Source organism: Tasmannia lanceolata, unplaced genomic scaffold, assembly GCF_043159265.1.
Source record: "Tasmannia lanceolata isolate RefF3 unplaced genomic scaffold, GAP_Taslan_0.1 ptg000008l, whole genome shotgun sequence".
Lineage (NCBI taxonomy): Eukaryota > Viridiplantae > Streptophyta > Magnoliopsida > Canellales > Winteraceae > Tasmannia > Tasmannia lanceolata.
The window spans coordinates 63,148,963-63,175,000 of record NW_027518685.1 but is presented as its reverse complement, the minus strand read 5'-3'; the positions used below and the strand labels follow the sequence as shown (position 1 = coordinate 63,175,000).

Genomic DNA, 26,038 nt, shown 5'->3' with positions numbered 1-26,038 from the left:
ATCTTTTTCGTGAACTTGAGATCACTAAAGAAATTTAAATTTCACCCAAAAGAGAATGACCAGAGTCGCCACCTAGGTAAGGGACCTAGGACCCACAAGTGACACTGCAATGATTTGCGATCCCAGAATCTAAATCTGTTACCTGATTACGAGAATGGAAGGTGTTAAGCACCATTCTCGAAACTGGTCTTCAATTTCAAAGATTAACTTACTTAAATTTCTTTTAAAATGCTCATTTAAACTCACTTGGTGTAATCTACTGGACATGCATCTTAAATTATCTAATTTCATTGTGGTTCCTAGATGCATCTTTTGATTCTCTTGATTTGGTTTGGTTCAATCTCTGTGAAAGTTCTCCTAAAATCTAATTTGGGAGAAATCATAAGTGATTTAATTGATTTATGTATCATTTAATTTAGGGTTTGGAAATGATCAGGAAATAGATAAAACACGACCCTAAAATCCTACTCAAGTGTGTGTAGGGTCGACCTGAGCTTGGAATGTCATCCAAGTTGCCTGCGTACCCAAGCCTCACTGGGATCAAGGTCGACGTAGTTCGGTGACCTAAACTAAGCTACATATGCCTAACTCATCTAGGACACAGATTTAGACTGAATTCAATTGTTTCAACTGTTTATGAGAGATTAGTTAATTCAAGTTGATTACATTTTTCTTATCCTAAGACTCCATCTATGATGCTATTCCTATATGATCATATCTAAATGCAAAGATTTTCATAAACTAATGCAGGTGGGCCCTACATCATGAGCAACCGGTTGTGATTGAGGCTTACCGGACTCCTAACTCTAAGACTCCCTAAGACCTAAAACTCGACATGACATAAGTGCTCATAAAGGTCCCTAAGGGTTCCTTGAGAAATTTTGAATCCAAAGCTCTCAGGAATTTCGAGTTCTTTCTGAGTTTGTTGAGTCTTTTAGAGTTTTCTAGAAGCTTTTAGTTATCTGAAGATATTTACGTGTGTTTGATATCTTTAGGTTGTTTATTTAGAAAGTTTTAGTTTCACTTGAGATTTTTAGTGGTCTTTTGGTTAATGGCTTTTAACAGATTTAGACCGGTGGATTTTAGATTTGTGACTTTTAGATTTTGTGTATTTTAGATTGGGTGAATTTTAGATTTTTGTTCGGAGAACGACATTAACACAACCATCTTTCGACAATTGCACAAACTCGACAAAACCTTGACCATTTAAAAATCTAACGAACACTGCCCACTAAAATTGTCATAACTCCTTAACCACTTGGCCAAATTTAAAGTGTAAGTATGCCTTAGAAAGATCTTTCAAATGGCTATAACTTTGTAGCTTACCATTTTCTGTGCATCTGTGGTTTAGATGCTCGAAATGTGGTCACAAGATGGGTAGCCAGCACTATGGCGGGGATGATATTGGCACTAGCACATTTTGTCCTATTATTTCTTGTTTCTTTTTGTGATCGTTGAGATTGGATTTTATATTCTAATGGGCTGTTTGGGAATGGAAATTTTATTTTAATGGGCTGGGTTTCATTTTGGTATTATTGGTTTTGGTGTAAAAGGAGTTTTTGGGTTGTGATTTGAAGATGAGTGAAGTGGCTGCATATATCAATTGGGGTGTTATGTACTGTGAGTTTCTTTTATTATTAGAAGTGAGGCTATGGGTGTCAATTGGAGAAGGGAGTGTGATTATCAATAGGGAAAGATGGGCTATTATATCAATTGGAGAAAGGGGTGATTGTTATCAAATGGAGAGTTGTGGTTATCAATTGGAGAAGGAATTGTGGATATCAAATGGAGAAGGGGCTGTGGTTATCAAATTGCAATGGTGGCTATTATTATCAAAGTGGAATAGGGGTGCAAGTATCAATTTGGAATGAGGGCTGTGAAAGTTCAAAGTGGAGGTGGTCATTAGCAATTTGAATGAGGGCTATTATTATCAAAGTGAAAGCAAAGGTTGTTATTAGGAATTTGAAAATGGGGATTGTCATCATCAAAAGAGGGTCAAGTGGGCTGTTGGTATGGAAAAATTGAATTGCAGGTTGAGACGTGTCTGTGTGCGTGTGAAATCGCTGAGTGTGAAAAACCAAAGTGCGTTTGATGGTTTTGCCCAAAATCTTCGAACCCTAGAGCTAATGGGTCCAAAATCTTCGAAATTCCCTTCTCTTCTTTTTTTTTTTTTTTTATGGATTTGCTTCAAGAGATTCCCATTCACATACAACTAAGGGTGTCAATTTTGGCTCGGGCTCGGAGGCTTGCTCTGGCTCGGCTCGAATCCTTAACGAGCCGAGCCGAGCCTAATTTAGGCCAGGCTCGGCTCGGCTCGGCTCATTAAGGCTCGTTAAGAATTTAATATATTTAAATATATATTATATATTAATTTATACATTAAAAGGGTTGTCCAGGGAGTGAAAGGGGGGGGCAAAACATGTCACTTCATTTTTGGAACCCCATTTGTTACTAGGACCACCCCCCATAGTGTAAAAAAAGTAGTCAAATTACACTAGTAGGGCTGTCCAGGAAAGATGAGGGGTGTGAACATAATATAACCCGAGCTCGGTAAGGCTCGCGAGCCTGGCCGAGCCTGACCGAGCCGAGCCGAGCCCGAGCCTGGCCCGAGCCGAGCTTTTGAGCTTAACGAGCCGAGCCTGGCTCGGCTCGGCTCGTTTACACCCCTACATACAACTTCCTTTTAGGTGTAAAATTAGTATCAAATAGGGAAGCCTCATGGCCATTGATTTCTGATCTATCTATTGAGACAAAAGATAAGAATCCTCTCTTTAAAAACTGACCGAATGCTTCCCAAAACGTCACTCTTGAATATAACTGGCATTTTAATACCTACGTCCATTCTAAAAAAGATAAGATGTAAGTGGGTCCACCTTTCACTTAAAACAAATTCCCTTTTCAGTACAACATTGACCGAATCCCTTACAAACCATTTCCATAGGTTACTCCAAGCCGTCGAATTGACGAGCCATTAGATAACTTAGCCACGCGGCCACACCCTCTAAATTCTTTCCATCGAATGATCCAAACCGTTCAATTTGCGAGTCACTAATATATATTAGCCACGCCCCATAATATTCAATTATACCTCCAAAGCCGTTTCCATAGGCTGATCCAAACCGTTCAATTTGATGGACCGCAACTCAAGTCGGTTGTGTTCCAAAAAATCCTCTCCATGAGATTATCATAACTGTCCAATCCATGGGCCATGATACAAAATTGGCCGCGCCCCCTAATCATCTCTCTAGAACGATCTGAACCGTTCGATTGATAGGCTACAGTGAAAATAGTTTGTGTCCCAAACCTCTTCTATACTATGATCCTAGCTGTCCAATTGGTCGAACCTCAATGTGAATTGGCATAGACTTCATGGCAAATGAATTTCTAACGCTGGTGGGCCCTACTTCTTAGTCAATTTTAAAAACTTGACGAGCCCAATCATTGTAGTCGAACCCATGGAATAAAATTCAAGTCGTTGGACCAAACTTGCTAGCCTAAACTTAATAATTCCCTACTCAAATTGGCCGAAATACTAACCCTTTGAAATTTGATTTTCTCACGGAAAATGCCGAGAAAATGAATAGAAACGGAATGGTAATTGTGGGAAAACAATAGAAAATGACAGGAAAACGCAGGGAACCAACTCTAAAATGAACAAAACTAAAAAATGCCTTTGTTGGATAAAGTGAAGCAAAATGGGGGTGTCTACAATAGGTGTGAGTTTTCTGCCCTCAAACAGGGTAGCATATGTGTTGTTTTGAGTGTGGCTTTTGTGCCACAAATTTGGGAAGCAAGGGTATTGTATTGTGAGGGAGATTTGAGTCCTAAAACAGGACAAGAATCTGGACCTTGTGTTGAGTTCTCTTTATGAACCTCTTCAGCAACAAAAATTGATAAGTTACAATCTATCCCTTTTACTCCAGGATCATTGCACCTTTCTCCTTAGTGGAATCTATTTCTATCCTTCACGCTCGTACGGTATAAGGCAAGTGACAGCTTGACTCGCATGTGTAATGTTTACAATAATAATTTTGGTGTTTACAATACTCTCTTGTTGTAGTTAATATTCTAATCTTCTCTCTTATACAACTGTTTATAGATTTGTAGCATTCTATTCAATTATTAGATGCATCAATTGTCAAGTTCTCCTCTTAAATAATCGTAAAAGTAAGTCGGAAGCTGTAGGATATATGTGAGCATGATAATTCCAGTTATGTTTATTCCGACACTAGTAAAGTGATATGTCATGAATCACAAACAAATAACCATGCATGGGCACCTAGGAAAAAGGGGATTTGGGGAGGTCGTTGACACCTACCTGGGACTTTAAGTCCAAAGCCAACCTGGGCAGTGTGTACAACCTTTAGTTGGCAATGCATCTGAGGGGATCCATCCCCGAAGCGGTTCGGCAATATAATTGTGTTCCGTAATCTAAAACCATAACGTCCCTACCTATAGACGGGTGGTAGGGGTTAGTCGTGCGGTAAAGGCCACGAGCAGAGAAAAGAAAGAAAAATAAAAGAATTGGGAGAAAAAGCCAGAGAAGGCCTTGGGGTTAGCCGTCTCACATCACTCATGATATACATACACCGTTCATGGTAGCATATTCTCTTTTAGTTGTTAATTAATGTTTAATTATTCCTCTCCTCCACTCTAGTTATAATTGTTGTAATTTTAATTGTTTAAGTTGTAAATTGTTCAGGATACTCAACCTTATTGAAATCAATATGTAGAGTGTTAGTTCTATTGTTAAATGCCTAGAGGATTGTATGGTAAATATTCAACTTTATTATTGTTTTCTTTACCATGGTGAAGCCGATGTATTATATTTGCTCTAACCGATTTTATAAGTGGGAATGAAGGAGCTTTTGTCAATGAGGAGGCCTAAGTTATGGGGAGAGTACAGCGGAGTAGTTGGGAATGATGGGCTACATCGTTCCTTAGAATCTTAGAGTTTTATTTTAATGTTTTAATAAATAGAGTGACAGCTCAAACTGTATGCAACTCTTTTAAGATTTTATTGTTCTGTTTTATGGATGGAACTTGGAAGTTTTAATTTGGAATAAGATTGATTGTTAGATTGTCCTAGTAATATAAACTCTCGTTATGTTCTTTAAAAAAAATTCCTTGTGATTTTTCAGTAACTTCCTCGATTGCTTTTTAATTGTCCGGTCGTCCATATAGTGGTTACTAGTCGGAGGGTTAGCATCATCCTTGAAGATGGATTTTGCTTCTAAAACCCATCAAAGCCTAGGAAATAAGTTATTGTGCCCTCCACTTCTACTTCTAAGCACGTTTATTTTCCTGGGAAAAACATGGCCTATCTATTGTACAGTAACACACTAGTACTTTGGTAATGATGGGCCGCTCATCATTAAAACATGAGGTGTAAAATGATAGGTTGGATAGAGAGGATGGACTCCACATCATCGATAACATTAGGGATAATATGGTGGGCTCCACCCTATGCATAGTTTTGGGTAGAGATGGTGGCCCCACCAACCAAACAAAAAGGTGTAAAATGGCAGGCCCCAGCTCATATAAAAAAAAAACATGAAGTGTAAAACGTTGGCCCCACTCATGCTAGGCATTGTGATAAAATCTTAGGCCCCACCCCATCATAGCAGGAGGTGTAAAATATTGGCCCCACCAGATCAACACTAAGTTGTTGTCCACACCTTATGCTTGGCTCTAAAGTGTTAACTTGACATATAAAGAAAGGTTTCCTTTGAAAGAAAGCATGACAACAGAAAGAAACTGTCAAGCACCCGACCCAATATTTAGGCTGAGCACGTGACAGCACCGTACACCTACAAGGTGAACCTCACAAGCATGCAAGGCAAATCGATATCAAAAGCAATACAATTACATATCCAAAATAAACCCAGGCATATATATCAGAGTGCTAAAGTCAATGTATAACTAAAATATCAATATCTATTTATGATGTCGAAATCAGGTTCCACGATCAATGCCAGGTAGAGCTCCAATCTGTGATGGATCTACGCACACATGAAACACATTAGGCATCCCAGAGTTGACTATGGGAGACCACTCTGATGCAAGTTAGAAATCGGCACAAACAGGAGAAAACAAAGCAATAGGAGAAACTAGAAGTTTTTGTTGGTGCTTGTGTGGGAGAAGATGCGTAATTTTGAGCGTGGCAGTCTATTTATAAAGGAGAAGTTCATAATAGTTTAGGAGACTTGCCTAAACGGGAGTCTTTCCTTATTGTTCGACTTCCCTTGGAGATAAGTACCAAGTTTCCTCATGGGAACTGGTTTCTATATTGGTCCAACGACCTAATGGAGAAGTAGCCATTCTCAATAGGGACTTTCCCTTTGGCAAAGGTTTCTATGTCTAGAGGCATTGCTAAGTTGGAGAAGTGGAGGATCCTTCTTGCCTTCGTACGGAAAGAGGCAAGAGAAATTACTTATTTGAGAGACACACCGCATGTCACATTCTCATAGTCATAGGAGATACCAATTTTACCCCTAACATATTCCCACCCACTTCCTCAGTTCGTTCACAAGCCGGGGATGTATTCTTTGGGAGTCAAGGTTTAAACATTTCACTTCAGTGTTGAACCTATGGCCCTTGCAAAAGTGTGGTTCTTGTGTTGGAGTTGTGCTCGGGCTTTGATCAGGTCAGATTTGTTTTTGTGAAGTCGAATGGTGGAATCCCATAAAATTTTCCCACAAATTGAAGAGTTCTTTGGATGTGAAAACAAAGAATTTACTTCCCAGTCTGGATAATTATGACAGGTTAACCTTGGAGTCCATTGACACCACCCCAGTAGTGAGGTTAGTAGAGTTTGCGTTCGACAAAGACCTTATTATGTTCGGACTAAGCTTCCCTTTGCCCAACCAGGAGACCTCTATAGGAATCGAGTAGGCGATTTCTCTTTGCGTTGAAGGAGATTTACAAAAAGTACATTTTTCTATTGTTGTTACTATGCGTGCATCCATCAAGGATCCTTTGATTTTTTTTTTGTGTTTGGGTTTTTCTCTATAGGTAGTAGTGCCGCGTACAATCAGACATGTGCGGTGAAACAACTAGAAAGTAAATCGGTTTCATTGTATTCCATTAAATTGGAATTTGGTGTGCTATTTTTCTTTTAATTTGCGCTCTCTGAGTTGAGAAAATAAGTGGTTATCAAAAGCTGAGTGGGTCTTTTTAGAATTTGAATTTAGGTTGCGAAAGATTATAGAGAGCTTTCAAGGATAATTGAAGTTTTTTTTTTTTCTTTAGTTCTTTCACGTTATCTTTGATTTATTTATTGGGTTTTTATTCAGGCTTTAATGGATAATCCGTCGTTTTAGGTTATTCAAGTTAGTCTATGTTTTCCTAGATTCAAGTCACGTTTCTCATATGTAATAAACTGTGGAAATGCATGTAGAGTTTCTATAATTTACACCCCATTGATTTTGGGGAGGAGCTCTACGAGAATGTAAAGTCTCCAAAATAGATGGAGAGCCACTTAGAATAGTTGTATCTTTCTATCCAACGCGTCTTTTTCTTTTTCATTTTTTCCTTCTCATTCTTGCTTGGAGATTGTTTGGCTTCTTGCTCTTTCAATGGGGCATTTTTTTTCCTCTTTATGAATTCACATTAGATTACTGTCTCAAATGTTAGCTAGTAAGAGCAAACAAAGGAACAAGGAAGAAGCTTGAACTCTCCATGATGAGCAGTTAAAGAATTACCTCTTTGGTTGGGCACAAGTTGAATCTCCTTTTAGCAAGGAAGTGAGGGATTAGCTCCCATTAGCTCCGAGACCTACAGCAGCCAAGTCCAGAGGCGGAAAGGGAAAACCCTGAAAATTTTGCTCTTTACAGTAAACCACTGCCATTTCGTTGCAATAACATCAATTTTATGGATCCCAATTTTATGGATCCTAAGTTCACATGGACGATAAAAAATAAGAAATTGCGAGCTAAGTTGACCAGCCCTGATCGTCGAAATCCAAAGATCTTGTAAAATCCAGATCCCTCTAATTTATCCTCGAATTTTGATGTTCTCGTGCTCTACGGATATGAGAAGAATGAGAAATATCTGTTAAAAATAGTTTCAAAAATATTTGAAAAGGTTTTGGGCCAATTATAATAGGATTAGGGTATGTGGTCACTATGCAAGTGCCAATTTGTTGCTTCTTCATATAGGCTCACTTTGGCACTTGGCCTTTGGGTCCATGAGCCATGTCCTCTTTAAGACCTTTGAAAATGATTTTCCGTAAAATACAATTAGGTCTAAAAGGGTGGTTTTGAAAATAGTTTGAAAAGAGTTTTGAGACTGCAAAAACCAACTGAAAGAAAATCTCCAATAAAATCTAGAAAATGTAAAACTCGGACTCCCTTGATTGCATTGGCTTTGATGCTCTTCCTTGGGTTCTTATGCTTGCAAGTGAACTTTTCTTGATTTGTTCATGTGGCTTCCTCCATTATTTGAGTGGTCTTTGCCTTTGGGTCCATGAAGCTTGATTTTGGCACTTTGCAAGTAGTGTTGATTCTGATAAAACCTTGCTTAAGCACAACACTACCAAGGTTATTAGCAATAATTAATCAATTTGGGTTTGTGGATCATCAAAACATAGATGGGGTTGACCCCTTGGGCTTACAGTAACATAGCTCAAAGAATAGAACTTACAGTAGATCCTCAAATCTTATTGGAGATAATCATATTCAAAAGTTCATATGCAAAGTTCACAGGGGCAAAAATCATAACTCATAAGCATAGGCATAGTCATAGGCATGAACATAGACATAGGCATAGGCATAGACATGCTAGACTCGGCAGAAATGGAAGTCAAGTATTCGTAAGATTCTAAGAGAAGGTCACACATATTCCTAACAGGATTTGAGGGCCGAAGATACTTGGAGAGTCAAAGTACTAAATCAATGCGTTATCACGTACCTCAAATGTCAAATATGTAAACCTCTTTGCACTCTTAAGTTCGCGGATCGATCACCTATTCACAATAGTCATTACATGAGATATAGGGGTTTGAGAGGTGTAATAGATCATGAAAAAACCCTACAAACCCACCCAAGCGGTGAAAACATCCGAAAGTCCAACCCCCGCGGCTAGCACCGCTCACAGTCGGACGTACAGTCGACCATCGGTGAAACAGTAGCCTCACAGTTGACTGCACGGTTGACCGTGGCACACACTGTTGATTTTTCTAAGAATTTCTGAGTTCTGCCCGGTTTCTCCGACTTCCCACAACTTTGGGTGCTTAATAACTCTCACATCTAACATCCGATTTAAATAAAGTTGGATCTGATGGACTCCTTATGGCAAGAGAATTCCATCAAACTCAATCTGGCTGCCGAAAACTCGTCGGACGGCGATAGGTGGAGAAATCCAAGATCTAAGTCAAAATTCATTATTTCCAATTTCAAAGACCAGAACAAGATGATCTTGCGTTCAATGGGAATCCCAAAATAAGACGAATCTCAAGACAAGATCAATCATGAAGATCCTCCCAAGAATGAGAATATGTCCAAAGTATCATCTTTCCAATCGATACAACTTAATCACAAGTTTAACTTAAAACATAAAAACGCCCTCTTCCACTAGAGAGTGGGACGAATTTGCTAGGGGTATTTTGGGGTGTTTCAAGGCGATTCTAATATATGCAGTACACGACGTGTTGGGAGGCATGAAAAACTCGTAAAAACCAAGAAAACAAAAAACCAATTCTAAAGGAAAATGATAAATGTGCCCCTTTTCATCACATGGGACACCCAACTGCAGTGTATGTGACAATCAAATCCGTTGAATCTTTCTTACGCGAAGTACATCAGTCCCTCTGCAGTCATTGATACACTGCTGCTTGGTGTCCCAAGTGATCAAAAGGGGCGCATTTATCATTTCCCATTCTAAATAGGTATTTTCTTTTCACACTTTTTTGGGCCACTCACTCATTCTCTCCCTCTCCCAGTCTCCTTCTTCTCATCTGCTATCACACAGTGGAGCCCATTAGTATTACATGGAATAATTTTTATGATTGCTAACGTGACCTACATGAATTTCTTTTCCCTATAACATTAGCTTACCAATGGAGAGGGACGGTGGAGAGGGTCAGACCTGAGATGGACGAAGTGGGAAGAGGGTGAGAAAAGGCTGAAAAATAAGGAAAAGATATACTCCATTCAAAATAATGTTTATTTTTTCCCTGTTTTTAAGCCACTTATCACCCTCTCGTCACTCATGACCTCTCTTCTCCCACCATCCCTACCTCTCTCTCTCTCTCTCTCACCACTTACAACCTAAAACAATTCATGGTTGTCAAACATGGCCTTAAAAAAATACTCAGGAATGAATATATATGCAATATATAATGGGAAAACATGGGAAAGGGGTTATTTAAAACCTTTCAAATGTAGAGTTTTAAATACCTTAGTAATATAAATGTTTATAGTTTTTAAATATTTTACATATGTAAATTTCTATATAGCTATTAGATACCTTATAAACGTACATTTTTTGTATAGCTATTAAATAGTTACATTTTTTTTTTTAACTTGGCTCTCATGTAAAAATTTAATCACAAAGCTAACAGTTTTGCACCATAGAACAATATTCTCGTATATTTGCTTATAGGGAGTTGCAGGTTAGAAGAGAAGAAAGAGATGCGGTTGGATTTGTCGGTAATTTGTTTATTCTTTTCTTGGGTTGGTCACGAATCCAAAGTAGAAGTAAACATAAAGCAGTGGAAAATGTTTAACCAACCTTGATTGAATAGTCATCGTGACTAATGTTGTGTCAAATATTTAACAGTGATTGACATATAAAAAGAAAATATTTTTGGACATCTAGGCTAGGTAGATGGAAGCAATCTCCGAAAATCACTTATTTGGATGTTTCAAACGACCTGGAACCTTCCATGTATTGCTCCTAATAGCACTCATAACAGCCCCCAAAAAGAGAAAACAGAAAATGGTGGTAATTATAAAAGTGACGATGACATTTCTCTACCCACAGAAGTTTAAAGGAGGTTCCATATGAATCAAAGCACCCTCCAAAGTCAACTTTAATAAGCTAAATCAGCTACCAATTTTCATTTAGATAAGGCCGACTATGGATTCGCATCAGTAGGTGGAGAGTTGAAACAGCCTCTCTTTTTATTAAAAAAAAGCCATAGACAGCCTACGTTTCGTCTTGTAGTTTTCTTTCTTTTTTTAAAAAACAGTCTAGACAGGCTACATTTGGCCTTCTAGCTTTCAGTATATAAACCTGACTTGGGTCCTCATTTTTCACACCATTTGCAGTTGTCCAATCTCTTAATCAGACACTATGAAGGTGAGAAAGGAAAGATCAAGGATTCTAAAGCCAATTTATGAAGGCAATCCTCCGTCGACTATGGACTACATTCCTTTGAGTGTGTTTGATCTCGTTACGTATAACACTCATATAGCTGTAATATATGCCTTCAAGCCACCAATGCCACCGAACACTACGGTGGAGCTAGGGCTTCAAAAAGCCCTAGGGGTCTATCGAGAATGGGCCGGAAGGTTAAGCGAAGATATGGAAGGCCGTCGGACCATTCATCTCAATGATGAAGGGGTACGGTTCGTGGAGGCGTCGACCGATTGCACTCTCGACCTGGCCATGCCCCTTAAGCCATCTTCAACATTGCTAAGCCTGCACCCAAGCCTTAAGGGAGTGGAGGAGCTAGTGCAAGTTCAGCTCACAAGGTTCACTTGTGGATCCTTAGTGGTTGGTTTCACAGCACACCACTTAGTTGCTGATGGACATGCCACTAGCAACTTCTTGGTCGCATGGGGCCAAGCTTCTCGAGGCTTTGAGATTAGCCCAATTCCGATGTGTGATCGGACCATCTTCTCCCCACGAGACCCACCTAGGATTGAATTTGAGCATCGTGGTGTGGAATTTAGCCCCAAGAAATTCGATAAGGAAGAATATCTCTATGATCCTTTAGCCGATGATGTGATCGTGCACAAGTTTCACTTCACATCGGAATTTCTAGCCAAGCTGAAGGCGAAGGCTTCTTCATTACGCGGCTCCAACAGGCCATTTAGCACATTTGAAAGCCTTGTTGCTCATCTGTGGAGAGCCATAACAAAAGCTCGTGGGCTAAATGGTTTTGAGATGACCCAAGTGAGAATCTCCGTGAACGGACGGATGAGATTGAATCCTCGCGTGCCCAATGATTACTTTGGGAATTTGGTTCTGTGGGCATTCCCACGTGCCAAAGTGAAGGAGCTACTGAATGAACCCTTGCACTTTGTGGCCAAACTCATACATGACTCTGTTGCAAAGGTGAACAATGACTACTTCAAATCATTTATTGACTTTTCAAGCTCCAAATTGGATGTGGAAGATCTTGTGCCCACGGCCAACATGAGTAAACCAGCTTTGTGCCCTAATTTGGAGATTGATAGCTGGCTTAGGTTCCCATTTTATGACCTAGATTTCGGTGGGGGGAGCCCTTACATATTCATGCCTTCTTATTTTCCTGTGGAGGGTATGTTGTTTCTTCTCCCCTCATTCATTGGAGATGGGAGCATTGATGCTATTGTGCCCTTGTTTGAGCACAACCTCCCAACCTTCAAACAGATATGTTATTCTCTAGACTAGACCACATGCGTCATGGGTTTACTACTACCACCCTCCCTACCTTCTCCTTGTCATGTAGCTGGAAAAATTATCCTATGTTACTATTATTTTTTATATGTATACCCCACACTGCTTTACGTATTGTCATAATATATTATTGGGAAATTTAAATAAAACGTTTTCTATATGATGTTTCTGATAAAACGTCATAGTCACATATTGTCTTGCAGGCCAAATTCGAACTGCTTTGGAGTTTGTGCTACAATCATTTGGCTACGTTATAGTATTGATATGAGGTCTTGCACATTTAAAATAGGGAAATGTTATCAGCACTACTGGATTTTGACGAGGGCACTCTCACTTTATTAAAAGTATGGCATGGCCTACACTACAGGATAATCCAAACCGTCCATTACATAGGACACAGCCTAAAAGGGTTGTGCCTCAAAAATCATTTTCATAGGTTGATCGTAAAAAGGACGTGCTGATAACATTTCCCTTATTATATATTAAGGATTCGGTGGCATGGTGCCTACCAAGAAGAAAAAAATTAAAGTAACGTCACATCTTTCCTTAAAATTAACATAAAAATTTTTAATGGGAGACAGGAAGCGGAGGTTTGTTAATGAATACGTTGAAGAGCATCAGTCAATTTCAACGAGGATAGCTTCCAAATAGGACTAAAATCCCAATCAAATCTCTTCACATATTTTCTCCTTCTACCATCTTTGTTTTTTGTGATTTTTGAATAGTCTCCAATCACTTAAATCAAGGTGAGATAATACCTGTAAGAATTTCAGGTATTATCTGATGTAATAAGCATTTCAACCACACCGAGACAAAGAATGGAATGAGGTTTTTCACCTTTCCCATTGACCATCGTCATTTTCTCCTTTCTCCACCTTCCACAATACATGTAATACCGGGCCCTTCTTTTGATTGGCTTAGAATGGAAACAATCAAATCTCTTCACAAATTTTCTCCTTGGATTGGAGTAGAAGTTGTAATTTTGGAAGCTATTTAATGGTAATTATCTCTTATTTGAATTACAAAAGTAGTTTTACTTAGCTTTGGGCCCTTCTTTTGATTGGCTTAGAAAGATTAAGATTAGATAGTTTAGAAGGATAAACTATAGGGGGAATTTTGGGTGAGCCTAGAAATTGGAGAGAGAAATTCTAGGAATTTTGACTTTGGGTTTGGACGGCTTTGCAAAGAAGATGAGAGATTTGGGGGTGAATTTTTGGGAAGTGATATTTTCCCCTGCCCTGACGGATAAAATCAGCCCCTTTAACGTATCCGTTAAGTTTTAAAGGCAAAGAAAAACACTAAAGGGGGTGAATTTATCCGGCCTCAAGCAGTGAACGATTCTCACAGAAACCGTTAAAAAGGGGATTTTATCCATTTGAGGGGGGGGGGGGGGGGGGTGTTATTATTGCCCAGAGATTTTAGGAATTCCTAAATTTTCCAAGAGATTTTTATCTTTTGATTTTTGGGAAGGTAGTCGAATGTGGCCTTTTATGAGATAGTGTGGGATTGGTTGCTAAAATTTAGATAGATTGTGCTAGATTTGAAAAGATTTTCCCTATGTTGAATTCGTTTAGGCCCTCTTTGGATTGCAAGAATTTTCTAGAAAATTTTGGAAAAGAAAAACTAACCAAATTTTCTTTTTGTGTGTTAGCCAAGATTGGCTTTGGGGAATTATTTAATTGTGGTTGCTGTTCTTTCTTAGGAGCTTTAGTTACTTTAGGGTTGTTTCTAATGAGATTTCTCATCTAGCTAAATGTGATTGACCAAGGCTATTGGCTTCCTAAAAATTTGACTAAGTTTCTATTTTATATGAAGCAAAGGAAGTTATGTTGTTATTTTGGGGTATTTTGAATGGTGCAAAATTGTAGGAAGATGTGGGATATGATTTTAGTATCCGTATATTTCAAGGTTTCTCGCTTAGCTTTGACGAGTATTAGAAGATGATACTTGAAATTCAAACACTAGTTTAGGCATAGATCGATTCCCGCATCTACCTATTTACTTAGCATCAATAAATTGAAATGGAATTTGATCATGCATGTAATTAAGAAGGTACCTTTACATCTGCACTCCTTTGTGACAATTTACAATGTTGGTCTTATAAAATATACTAGTAAAAAATTCTGTGCGATGCACGGGACAACAAAGAACTGTACAGACCACAGCATAGGTTGATCCAAACCGTCCATGTGATGGAACACAACATCAATAGGCTGTGCCCCAAAAATCATTTCTATAGGCTGATCCTAGCCCTCTAATCTATAGAGGTTTCCATAATATGCTGCTCCTTTTAAATATGATGGTTAAGATCACCTTATAGAATTTTATTTTTTTTAAAGCATAGAGGGGGTAGGATCGAAATTATGTGGCTTTAATGGGTGCCTTTGCTAAAAAGCATAAAGGAGGGGGGTAGGATTGTAATTATGTGGCCCTCATGGGTGCCTTTGTGAAAAACATAAAGGATGGGGTAGTATTGCAAATATGTGGGTTGAATGAGTGCCTTTGTCTAAAAAAAGTCAAAAAAATGTGAATGGAGGAAGGGGAGGGCTGCCACATGGGCAGTGAACACAGTAAACCCCCCTCCCTCCTTATTATATTAGAAAGAATATTATATTAGAATATTTAGATGAAAGAATTTGGGCATATCCCCAAAAGAAAATTTTAAAATCGAATAAATCTGCCAAACCAGGAAGGAGCCAACACGGTCGAACGTGGACTGAGATGGTCGACCATCCAAGGGTCTGTTATCTGGGTAGGGTTGACCATGGGGCAGGTCGGTCGACCATCTCGGGGCTTTGTTTTCTGCTGCTTTTCTCCCTAAATAGGACTCTTAGGCATATGTTAAACATCTAAAACAGCTTGTAGTCGCAAGTTGAGACACATATCTGATATGTAGATTATTTTGGGCTCTAGTTGATTTGATTTCGAATCTGGAGGAATTGGGTACAAGCGTTTGAGGTAAGTGATATGACTGTTCCTTAGTGTTTTACTCCCCAAAACTAGCTGATGTATATTCGGGTTCTTTACAGTGATGTTATGAAGCAAGAGTCTATTGTGATGAAAATAAAAATTAATGAGAATTATGCGAATAGATAACCTACCTGTATTTAACGAACTAGGGTCGGACCGAAACTTATGGAATATTATTCCTGATGGATTCTCAAATATATAAAAATTTCTTGTTTTGCAAATTGGATGCATTGTTCATGCTTTGAATCAAAATTAATCTCGGTATGGCTCATCATCATCGATCTGCATTATACATGAAAATTTTCTAGAGGCATTATCCATAGGACAAAGGCCATGGTTAAGCAATTTTGGCCTTTTTCCTTTTTATTTTCCTATTTGGCTTATGGGGTTCACTTGATTTTTATGATATATTTAACCTTTTTATGATTAATTTAACTGCCCCTTATGCCTCTAATAGATCCTAAGAAGGGGTATGGATTTTACAATCTAAAACAAAATATACTTGACTTTTGACATACAAATCTTCAACTTGAATCTCCCAATTCTCTAAGCACATATTCATAAATCTTCTTTGGCTCCTTGAATTACGCTCCAAGCTCCATTGCCTTCAATGCTTTAATATCTTCAATTTCAAATCTTTGAAGAGCAATTCTTAAACACAAATAAGCATTAGTATAACAACTAGTCAACGTATATCATATTGTATTTGTTGTCATCAAAACAAGGCTAGGGAAAGTGGCCTAGGATGAACCCTTGGGCTAACACTTTTGGTATGAAAACCAACTTAAGCAAAAGGAAATTTTTCGTTTGAGGCAAGTAACTTACCGATATGCCAGTGATTTATCAAATTCTTGATATTTTTATGTGTTTATTTCAAATTAATAAAAAATACTTGATATCAATTATATGAGATTGAATTGTTTCAAACATTTTATTTTCATAAATCTTGTCTTAATATAATATTTTAAACATGTTTTTATTCCTGGAGTTTTTATATAGTGTACGCCCTTATAGTCCCGTATTTTTCAAAAAGTACTATACGGACCACACTATAGGATGATCCAAACCGTCCACGTGATGGGCCACAACGTAAATAGGTTGTGCCCGAATAATCGTTTCCATAGGATGATCCTAGCCCTCCAATCTATAGAGGTTTCCATAATATGCAGTTCCTCTACAGATCACAAGGTTGGGACTTGGGATCATCCTGTAGAAACAATTTTTTGGGCAATACATATTTATGATGTGGTCCATCACATGGACAGTTTGGAGCATCATATAGTGTGGTCCGTATAGTACTTTTTGAAAAATACGCGACTGTAAGGGCTTACACCATATAAAATCTCTTATTCCTGTAAGTATTGCTTTGGAATGTTTAACAAATCGTCATGAACAAGTTATTTTTATTTTAATCTCTTTTTGAAAATTAAATGAATTATTTGAAAAATGTTCTCATTCCCGTGAAAATTTCTTTTGAAAATTACACGACTTATTCTTAGCTATGTTATTTCAATGAATATCGCTTCGGAAATTTTACTCTTGATCTAGCATGGAAGCTATTTCTTGAGAAATGATGAAACTCGGTTTGAAACAAATGAGATTACTGTAGTCTATCTGAGATCTATATGGAAAAGCTACGGATCATGCTTGCTCTTTACTAGTGGGGTTGGATACTCGAACTAAATTTGGCACCACCACCTGCCATTGGTGCTGTGGCACTGGCGCATGATCACGTTTGATCGGTTTTTTTTACCTTCTTATGCAGGGTGCGTTAGCTGAAGCTTTAAGATGCCCAGTATCATAGAAAATACTGAAGAAAGAAAGGAAAGAAAGGGTTATGGTTTTAAAGGAAAAAGGTTCTTTGAAGGGTTGAAAAGGGAAGTTAGAACGGTGAAAAGGGTAGTTGGAATGAATAGAAGGGATGTTGTATATTAAGAAGAGGTTGATTAGAATTTGGTCTATTGGAGCGGAGATAGTTGTGTAGGAATGATGAGAGAGGGTAAGGGTAAGGGAGTGATTAAAATATTGACGCGAGTTTGAATCTGCCCGGACTTATTCGGAGCGCGTGGTAGGAATGATGAGAGAGGGTAAGGGTAAGGGAGTGATTAAAATATTGACGCGAGTTTGAATCTGCCCGGGCTTATCCGAAGCGCGTGGTTTACGGGTGATTGCGCGCATCTGTAGGGAATAGTCTCACCCTACAGATGGGGTGGGGATACCCTATGTCATCAATAAAAGAAACACTGAAATAGGGTCTTTGGTCGGTACATGGCGCCTAAATAAGAAAAAGGGGCGGAGATCGGCTGAGACTTTTTAGTCCAAGACCACTCGAACCTAACGATTTGCAAGTATTCATAGGTAAAAATTGAATAAATCGGGCTGTTAAGATCATCGAATAGTAGTCATTTTTTGACATGGCCCACTAGCAAGTGATTTATTCGCCCCCTTGGATCATACACTTGTAGACACTTCTTGACATGGCCCAACCATGAAGTAGCCCACTAGGAAGTGATTTATTCTCCCTCTATTCTTCCCTGGCCCAACCTTCTAGTGTATTTATACTTGCTCTTATTACAGTACAAGGGGTTGGCTCAGGGAAGAAAAGGGGGTGAATATATCATTCCAAATTTGGTAAAGGGAAATGATATTTTCCAGCTCCATGCCTTTTTTTAGGGGTACAACTCCAGTCGGGTTCAACCCCAAAAAAATTCGGGTCTGGTCGGGTTGCGGGTTTGGGCAACCCAACCCGAGTGAAACCCGGCATTTTCTATGAAATTTGGTTTTTGGAAGGTAAAAAACTTGGGTGGGGTCTAGTCAGGTTAGAAAAAAGGGTTCCTCGGGTCGGGTCGGGTTAGTCTTGTCCAGTTGGAAATCGGGTCGGTTTGGAAAAAAGGGTTCCTTGAGTCGGGTCGGGTTGGCCTCAACGCAACCCGACCCGAGTTGCACCCCTACTTTTCTTTTTTTTCCCGTGGCCAAATGAGGCAAGAAAACTGAAGAAGCTAAATTAGATTCCAAACCCTCTAGTAAATCAGAAGAATATGTTAGCGTAAGGACTCTTGGGGTGGCCAGGAAAAAGCCAAGAGCAATCCGGCCAAGGAAAGCAAGCTGAAAATCTTTGCTTCATTCCAAGTGTTAACTAACTACATTAAAAAACATAACATGAAAATACATCAATTGCGAAAATAATCCTTCTAGCACCAGGAATAAACCAGCGCATATGAAACCAATCCTCCTCAAAGCTGGTATTCCTTTGTTTCTATCCTTTGCGGGTCTTGTTTTCTCAATGATCAGTACAAGAAAAAGAAGGGAACTTCCCAAAACTTCATCTCCAGAATCCCAAGATTGTGTTGGCACGTCTGCCTCAGAGGATGAATTTAGAGATCAAGAGACTTCTGATAATTCTCCTGATTGGACCCAAGAGGGATTGGATGCTTTAGAAACTTGCGGGATTCAAAATTTAGATATAGTAACCGAGGAATTCGATTGTAGACCCAGTTTAGAAGAAGCGATTATAAGCCTGAAGAACCAGATCAGTGATCTTCGAGACTGGGAACGAGATCTTGAGGCGTGGCTTTTTCATTACTGTGGCTCGAAAGAACAAGAATCCTATGTTAATGAGCTCAGGAACAAATTGGAATTGGAGATTGCCCACATCAAAGTTGAGTCTGTGGAAGCTGAAAACAAGAGGCTCGAGGCTATGGTGGCAGAATACTTCCCGAGAGTTGTTGAGCAACTCGAGTCGGTGAGCTCCGAGGTGGGGTTGCTCAAGAGGAAGACTAAGAAGCTCTTGAGAATGAACAGACAAGGTTTGCCTGTTCTTAGGCGAAAGGTTTTTGCTCAGCGGTCAAGAGAATCAGAGATTTCAATCAACAATGATGAGATGAAGCAGAGGGGAGAAGGGACTAAAGAGATTGAAGATGCAATTATGGAGCTAAGAGTAATAGTGGATCAGTTGTTAAAGGAGAAGAAAGACATGGAGATATTAGAATTTGGAGAGACATTGCCTTCATTAATCTCAAAGGTTCAACCTCTTCTTTATATGTCATGAGTTCATAACACTATTTTTTTAACTGATCATTTCTATCTAAATGTTCAAAACTTTTCATTTCGCAGGGCTTTGAAGAAGAGAAAGTGATGGAGGATCCTAAACAATTGGAATGTGATAATGATGTACTCCCAACTCAATTAGAACAGCTTCGAAACGATCGATCCGCTGAAGTTGAGGAACTAATCTATCTACGTTGGGTCAATGCTTGCTTAAGATATGAACTTACGAGAAATCAAGAAATGCAAAGATTTGGGCAGGGGAACAAGGGAGAGTCGGTTGTGGAATTCGAAGGGAATGATGACATGAAACATTGTGAAGCGGAGCATGATTCGGAAGATTCATCAGCAGTTATGGAAAATGGAGGGACTTGCTTGGATGTTACAGCTACTAGGCCTGCCAGTTCAACAAAGCCAATTTTACTCCACAAGTTGAAAAGATGGGTGAAAGGTAAAGAAATATGCAGAAGGTCATCATCTGATGAGAAGAAATATAAAGACAATGTTACAGATGGTGTTGTGGAAGATCTCAAACCAAGGAACACATGTTTTAGTGTAAAACAATGTTGTGGAGGGGTTTAAGGAGTTGATGTCACCTGAAATTTGTATGTTACCAAGGTTGTAAGATTGGATACTTTTGAAATACCTTGATATTTTTACTACCACTTAGTTGGAGGCTTGTGACCCATAAGTAGATTGATGACCAAACACTGCATGATCAATTCTAATACAGAATGATGCTTTAGATACTGTTTTTTGGCATGTCCTTCCACATCAATGTTTCCCCTCTTTTTTGTGATTGGAAATAAAATGCTAAGTGGAAAGATGGTTAGCAAATCCAGTTGAAGAAACAGAATTACTTCCATACATTGTGCTCCAAGAAAGAAAGATAAAAAAAAACTGAAGCAAACAAAAAACAAGCAATGTCCATCAAGGCCTAACCTTGTTTTAATATTTTTTGCTAAAGGAAGTTAAATATGTTTTCTTAAATGTGTTGTATCAGAATTTTTAAATTCAAGTTAAAGGTGGGCCCGTGTGATTCTTGCTCACTATTGTTTGTTCCGCCATGATAAAAATGATCATTAGCCTCTAGTCCTAGGTGATAAAAAGGAAACTTTTACAGATTTTCAAGAGAAATTTAACCACATTTCTTACGTTGGACTTGCAAAATTGAATTTCCTTTCTTGTGTTGGACTAGCCTCCTCTGAAACAAGACTTTCCAAAACTCAAGAAACCACTTTCGAAACCCTTGAAATTACCAAGGGAAAACCGCAGGAGTCCGGGCATACTGTTAGACACTGTGGGGCCCCAGGTGGCAACCCAAGAGGGGGGAGATTGGGTTTTAAAAAGTTTTGCACTTTTTGAAAGATTAAGTAAAAATTAAACCAAGCTACACAATAAAGATACATAATAAAGATAGAGAAAGGGAGTGAGAATGTGAGAATTTTTATAGTGGTTCAGTCCAAATCCGGACCTACATCCACTCCACCAAAAACCCCTTGGTTGCTTCACTGTAGGACTTCTTACAGCGTAGTCCAAGCCCTTTACAATCCCCTCACAAGGTGGCTCTACTTGTCTAGTTGCCTATTTTTAAGAAAAATAGGGGGAGAACATCTTCTCGAGATCTACTGGAAGCTATTTGGTTTGCTTTTTAGATCTTTGACCACCAACGTTGTCGGGAGACGGTCGGGTGATGTGGCACCCTCGAGAATTTCTCGCCAAAATTTGCAAAATCGATGAAATTTCAAGAGAAAATCTCGGGGAGATCAATTTTCCTGCTTTTTCTCTACCAAAATTCAAAACCGTTCCATTTCTCCTCTTGTTAAATCTGCTGATTATTTGTGTGGTTTTCTGGGTTTTGATGTGGGTTTCTGGTTTTGGTGTGGGTAAAAAACCGTTCCATTTCTCCTTGCTAAATCTGCTGATTTATTTGATGTGGGTTTTTAGGTTTTGATGTGGGTTTTTGGTTTTGATGTGCGTAAAAAACCATTCAATTTCTCCTTGTTAAATCTGATATTAAATCTCCTTGTTAAATCAGCTGATTTATTTGATGTGGGTTTCTGGTTTTGTATTTTGAGAATGAGACGGGTTTTGTATTCTTATTCTAATCTGCTAATCTACTTGCAACCAAATGCCCAAAACAATAGTTCTTCCAGAGATCTCCCACAGATCTTCTAGCAGCCAAACACCATTCCCTACATCCCCCGGTTGAATGATCTTCTTTGATCTTCTTTTGATCTCCCCTTTGACTTCTTCTTCTCCTAATCTCCCGTAAAACTACAAGAAACCAAACAGAGCATAAATGTTTTATTTCTGTTCAGTTGCTATCATATGGCTGGAAAGGAAAAGAAAGTGGGCTTTTTTTTCCTGAGAAGGGTGTTTTCCTACTGTTCTGTTAGTTTCTCGAGAAAATAGGAAAATGATCTGGAAACAAAATAAAATTACGTGGATTCTTTTGGTTTCCCAAGATGAGCCCAACGCTTTCTCGCCATTTTGGTAAGAAAATGGTTTTCCTTTCTCGAGAAAAAGAATCGTGCGACAACCCACAAAAAAAATGAATCGTGCGACGTGGGTTTGTGAAACACAACAAAGATAAAACCCTTGCTCATCTTTTCCCTCTTCCCTTCATCATTTTCTCCGGCGGGCCAATATTCTCCGGAGAGCTCTTCTCACTGCCATTCACTCTCCGGTAAAGGTACTCTCTCTCTCTCTCTCTCTCTCTCTCTCTCTCTCTCTGTGGTACTCCCTCTCTCTCTCTCTCCCTCTCTGTGATAGTCCCTCTCTCTCTGCTGTGATTTGTGTTCTTTGCTGCGATTTGGGGTTTTTTTATATTGCAAATACGGTTTCGGTCTGGGCTTTTTATTGGAAATAGGGTTTCTCTTGGAAGTAGGGTTTCTGCTGCGATTTGGGTTATGTACTGGATGAGTTGGGGTTTTATGTTATTTTTGTGTTCTTTTTAATCTTCTTGTGGTTTACATCCCTTTTATTTGAGGAATCTCAAACTTTTTTTGCAGATTTTGATTGTCTACTGTGATCAAACCATATAGTTGTCGTTTACATTTCTTTTTCTTGTGGTTTACATCCCTTTTGCTGTGACCCAACCATCTAGTTTTGCAGATTTTGATTGTCTATTGTAGGATTTTATTGACCATTATTTTGAATGTTTGAGTGTTTTCTCTTTTTGGGGTTTTCATAATACTTTCATGTTGTGTTCTACAAAAATGGCTTCCATCTGTTGGGAAGAAATGGATCGGATCTTATGAAAGAAATGGGTTCGATCTGTTTAAAAAATGGTCGACTTCTTGTGAATGGCAGAAATGGGGTCTCTGTTTGTGTCGGGTACTTTTTCTGCAAAAAATGGAATGTTTTGAAAATCCGCTTCTGCAGCAAAAATAGGGTTTGTTGGGCTTTGTAAGTTTCTAACAGATCTATCCTTCTTCTTTTTTTCACTTGTTTATGAGGTATGTTGACTCACACATATGGTTTTAATATGGGTTCTCATAAATCTGTTTAGTTTCTGTGCTAAACAGCATAATTTTCAATTTCCTACATATTTTTCCTTGCTTTATGGGCAAGTGAACAACGAGAAAACAGGTTTCCGTCACAGTTTCTTTTTCTTTACTTTCCATTTTGCCACGTCAGATTCCTTTCCATTCTTTTGTTTTCCTGCAGCACGAAAACAAGTGAACAGAGCCATATGGAATTTCTCTATAGATTGGAGCTCTAGATCATCCTATTAAAATGATTTTTGGGGCACATCCTATTTACATTGTCCCGTCAAATGGACGGTTTGGATCATTTGATGGTGTGGGCTTTACATTTTGAAAAGAAAAATAGGGGGTGAATATTGTAATAGCAGGGGGTGAATTTATCACCGGCCCACCAGTTAAACAGTGGGCCCGAGCCGTACGTATATATAGATACTAATCGAGAGGGATAAAAGATACCAACAAAAATAGTACGTTTATTTTTGTGCTTCTAGCCCTAGCTTGCTATTGGAGATCTAGTTACGGGAAAGAATTAGGGTTTTAGTGGAGCCATGAAAATGGATATGCTCTTCCGGTGAGGTCTCTTCCTTCTGTTATTTCAGCACAACAAATTAGGGTTTTGACATTTGGGCATTTCTTTAGGTAGCTATATGGTTGAATCTACCATTTTCTTCTTCTGTTTTGTTATCTTTTCAATTCACAATCCAAAACGCAGTGGACTTTCATTTTGATACTGATTTTGCTTTATGTGGTTGTGATCGAGGGTTTTTCTTCTCTCTAGATTTGGATTTTGAACTTTCAGTTTCTTTCATGTTTGGACTTTGAAATTAGGGTTTTGACATTTGGGTATTGACGGTGCCCAGGATTAAAGTTAATCATCCCTGTTTCTCATTAAACATAGAATCAAAGCAACTGAAAAATCTTATATTTCAAAGAGGAATTGTTTCTTTAGAGATTAGTACTGATTCAGCATCTTTAATGACTATGAAAAGCTTGTTGACTGGATGAACTCTGCTTTTAGTGCCATTGTTCTTTCTACCTTACTCAACTCAACTCAACTCAACTAAGCCTATGCCCCCAACTAGTTGGGGTCGGCTAATGAATCCTTTTAGAAAATTTTCATGAAGAAGGTGAAAGGATCTATCCGGCTCAAATTGACTAAGTCTTATCCTGACACTAGTTGGGTTTGTCTACATGGATCGTTTTCTTCCATTTTCAACTATACAAGGTCATGTTCTATGTTATGTTCCTAGTCCTCAAGTTTTTTTTCTTTGTTTCTACCCAAGTTGTTTTCGGTCTGCCCCTACCTCTTTTTAGTCCATCAACTTGGCACGATTCACTTCTTCTCACTGGAGCATCCAAGGGCCTACATTGGATAGGCCCAAACCATCTTAAGCGGTGCTCTCTCATCTTCTCCTCAATTGGTGCCACCCCCACCTTTTTACGGATGTCTTCATTTTTAATTCTATCTAATCTTGTGTGGCTGCACATCCATCTAAGCATTTGCATCTCCGCGACACTCATCTTATGCACATGCGGCTTCTTGGTGGCCCAACATTCTGAGCCGTACAACATGACTGGCCTCATAGCTTTCTTATAAAACTTTTCCTTCAACTTGGTAGGTATTTTACGGTCGCACAAAACTCTTGAAGCATTCAACTTCAACCAACCTGCTCTTATTCTGCTCAAATTGTTCTTTCTACCTTAAACTTTTTTTTTTTGAATGGCAACGTTCTTGTTTACAAATAACTACTTGTGTGACTATCTTAATGTAAGATGCTGGATTCTGAACAAAATCATTTATTGAAAAACATTAAAAAGGAACTTTCCTACAATAGAAGAAGGAATATGATGCATCTATAATTGATTAATCAAATTTATTTATTTTGAGCTACTAATTACTCCCTGACCTGTGTTTTTTTATCTTCCTAAGGAATTGCCCATTTCAAAAAGAAAGTAAAAATAAAATAAAAATGAATTGCCTATTCCAAAATAGAAAAATAGAAAACAAAAAAAAAGCCTAGGAAAGAGGATTTTATAGAGTTATATGAAGGCTCAATGTTAATCAAATTCCCCTTTTTGGTGGATGAAATCATTTGGAAGCTTGATCAAAATGGCAACTATTAGGTGAAATCCTTTTATCATGTTTATTCCAAACTTTCGGGAGCGAAGTCTCCTAATATTTGGATTAAGCTTGCATCTCTCAGAGCTTTTGCCTTCCTGTGATGTGCTTTGAATAGCACAATTTTAAGGGAAATCAACTATTTAAAATTAACATTAGTGATTTGACTAATTGTCTTTTTACAGATTCCTCGAGGAATATTCAACTCACTTTTTTATAATTTCCCATGGTCTGCCCAAATATCGAGTTACATTATCGACCTATTTAGCATTTCTAGCGATTTATACAATTATTCCTCTTTATTAGATCTATGGAGAAGGTGGAAAAGTAGAACTCTAGGAAATAAAAGATAATGTCATATTTGGATTATTTTGTTGCTCTCAATAGTTTGAATCTTATGGAAGGAAGGAAAGGATCAAATTTGCAATGGAATTAAAGATAGTAATGGGGCCATCCTTTAAACAAAATAATTACTGAGGTCTCAAGAAGAGCCTTTGTACTTCATATTTGGATATATTATTGTTGATATTGTAAATAATTGGATCACTTTTTGTAAGGATAATACACCCCGTCCCCTAGAAAATCCAATATGCTTGGGTTGCTCCTCCTGTTGGTTGGCAAAAAGCTAAAGGCTGCTCTTGTTGGTTGAAAAAAGCTAAAATTTGATTGGATCAGCAAGGTCCCTATAAGAATCATGCTGAATCCCGAAAGGCTGTGATTAGGTGTATAATTTTAGATGCCAGCGATAATGTATTGTTGGCATATGTAGGCCTACGTAGTGATAGTCAGACAATAGATCAAGAAGTCA

At 38.5% G+C, this 26,038-nt stretch overlaps 3 protein-coding genes across 13 annotated transcripts in view; all 3 read left to right on the top strand.

Annotated features, from left to right (window-relative positions):
* Positions 1-11,252: 11,252 nt before the first annotated feature.
* LOC143883725 (agmatine coumaroyltransferase-2-like) lies at positions 11,253-12,796 on the top strand. Its single transcript, XM_077387045.1, has one exon. It carries the CDS (start codon positions 11,296-11,298, stop codon positions 12,598-12,600), a length of 1,305 nt encoding a protein of 434 aa, XP_077243160.1. The 5' UTR covers positions 11,253-11,295; the 3' UTR covers positions 12,601-12,796.
* A 5,854-nt stretch (positions 12,797-18,650) lies between these two features.
* Positions 18,651-20,381, top strand: LOC143883724 (protein CHUP1, chloroplastic-like). The gene is made up of 2 exons (XM_077387044.1): positions 18,651-19,597; positions 19,690-20,381. The coding sequence occupies exons 1-2, from the start codon at positions 18,794-18,796 to the stop codon at positions 20,200-20,202; spliced, it is 1,317 nt and encodes a 438-aa protein (XP_077243159.1). The 5' UTR covers positions 18,651-18,793; the 3' UTR covers positions 20,203-20,381.
* A 3,175-nt stretch (positions 20,382-23,556) lies between these two features.
* LOC143885444 (histone deacetylase 15-like) overlaps positions 23,557-26,038 on the top strand; it is a 75,997-nt gene continuing 73,515 nt past the window's right edge. For 9 of the 11 annotated variants that reach the window (XR_013253271.1, XR_013253270.1, XM_077389630.1 and 6 more), the window contains exon 1: positions 23,593-23,750. The gene's annotated coding sequence lies outside the window, so the exon portion shown is untranslated. Of the gene's footprint in view, positions 23,751-26,038 lie in introns of all 11 variants that reach the window. The other 2 variants (XM_077389627.1, XM_077389628.1) reach the window with 2 other exon arrangements.

Coding starts and splice junctions, on each gene's coding strand:
- LOC143883725 (XM_077387045.1), top strand. CDS start 11,296: ATGAAGGTGAGAAAGGAAAGATCAAGGATTCTAAAGCCAATTTATGAA.
- LOC143883724 (XM_077387044.1), top strand. CDS start 18,794: ATGAAACCAATCCTCCTCAAAGCTGGTATTCCTTTGTTTCTATCCTTT. Junction 19,598..19,689: donor TGCCTTCATTAATCTCAAAG/GTTCAACCTCTT, acceptor TTCATTTCGCAG/GGCTTTGAAGAAGAGAAAGT.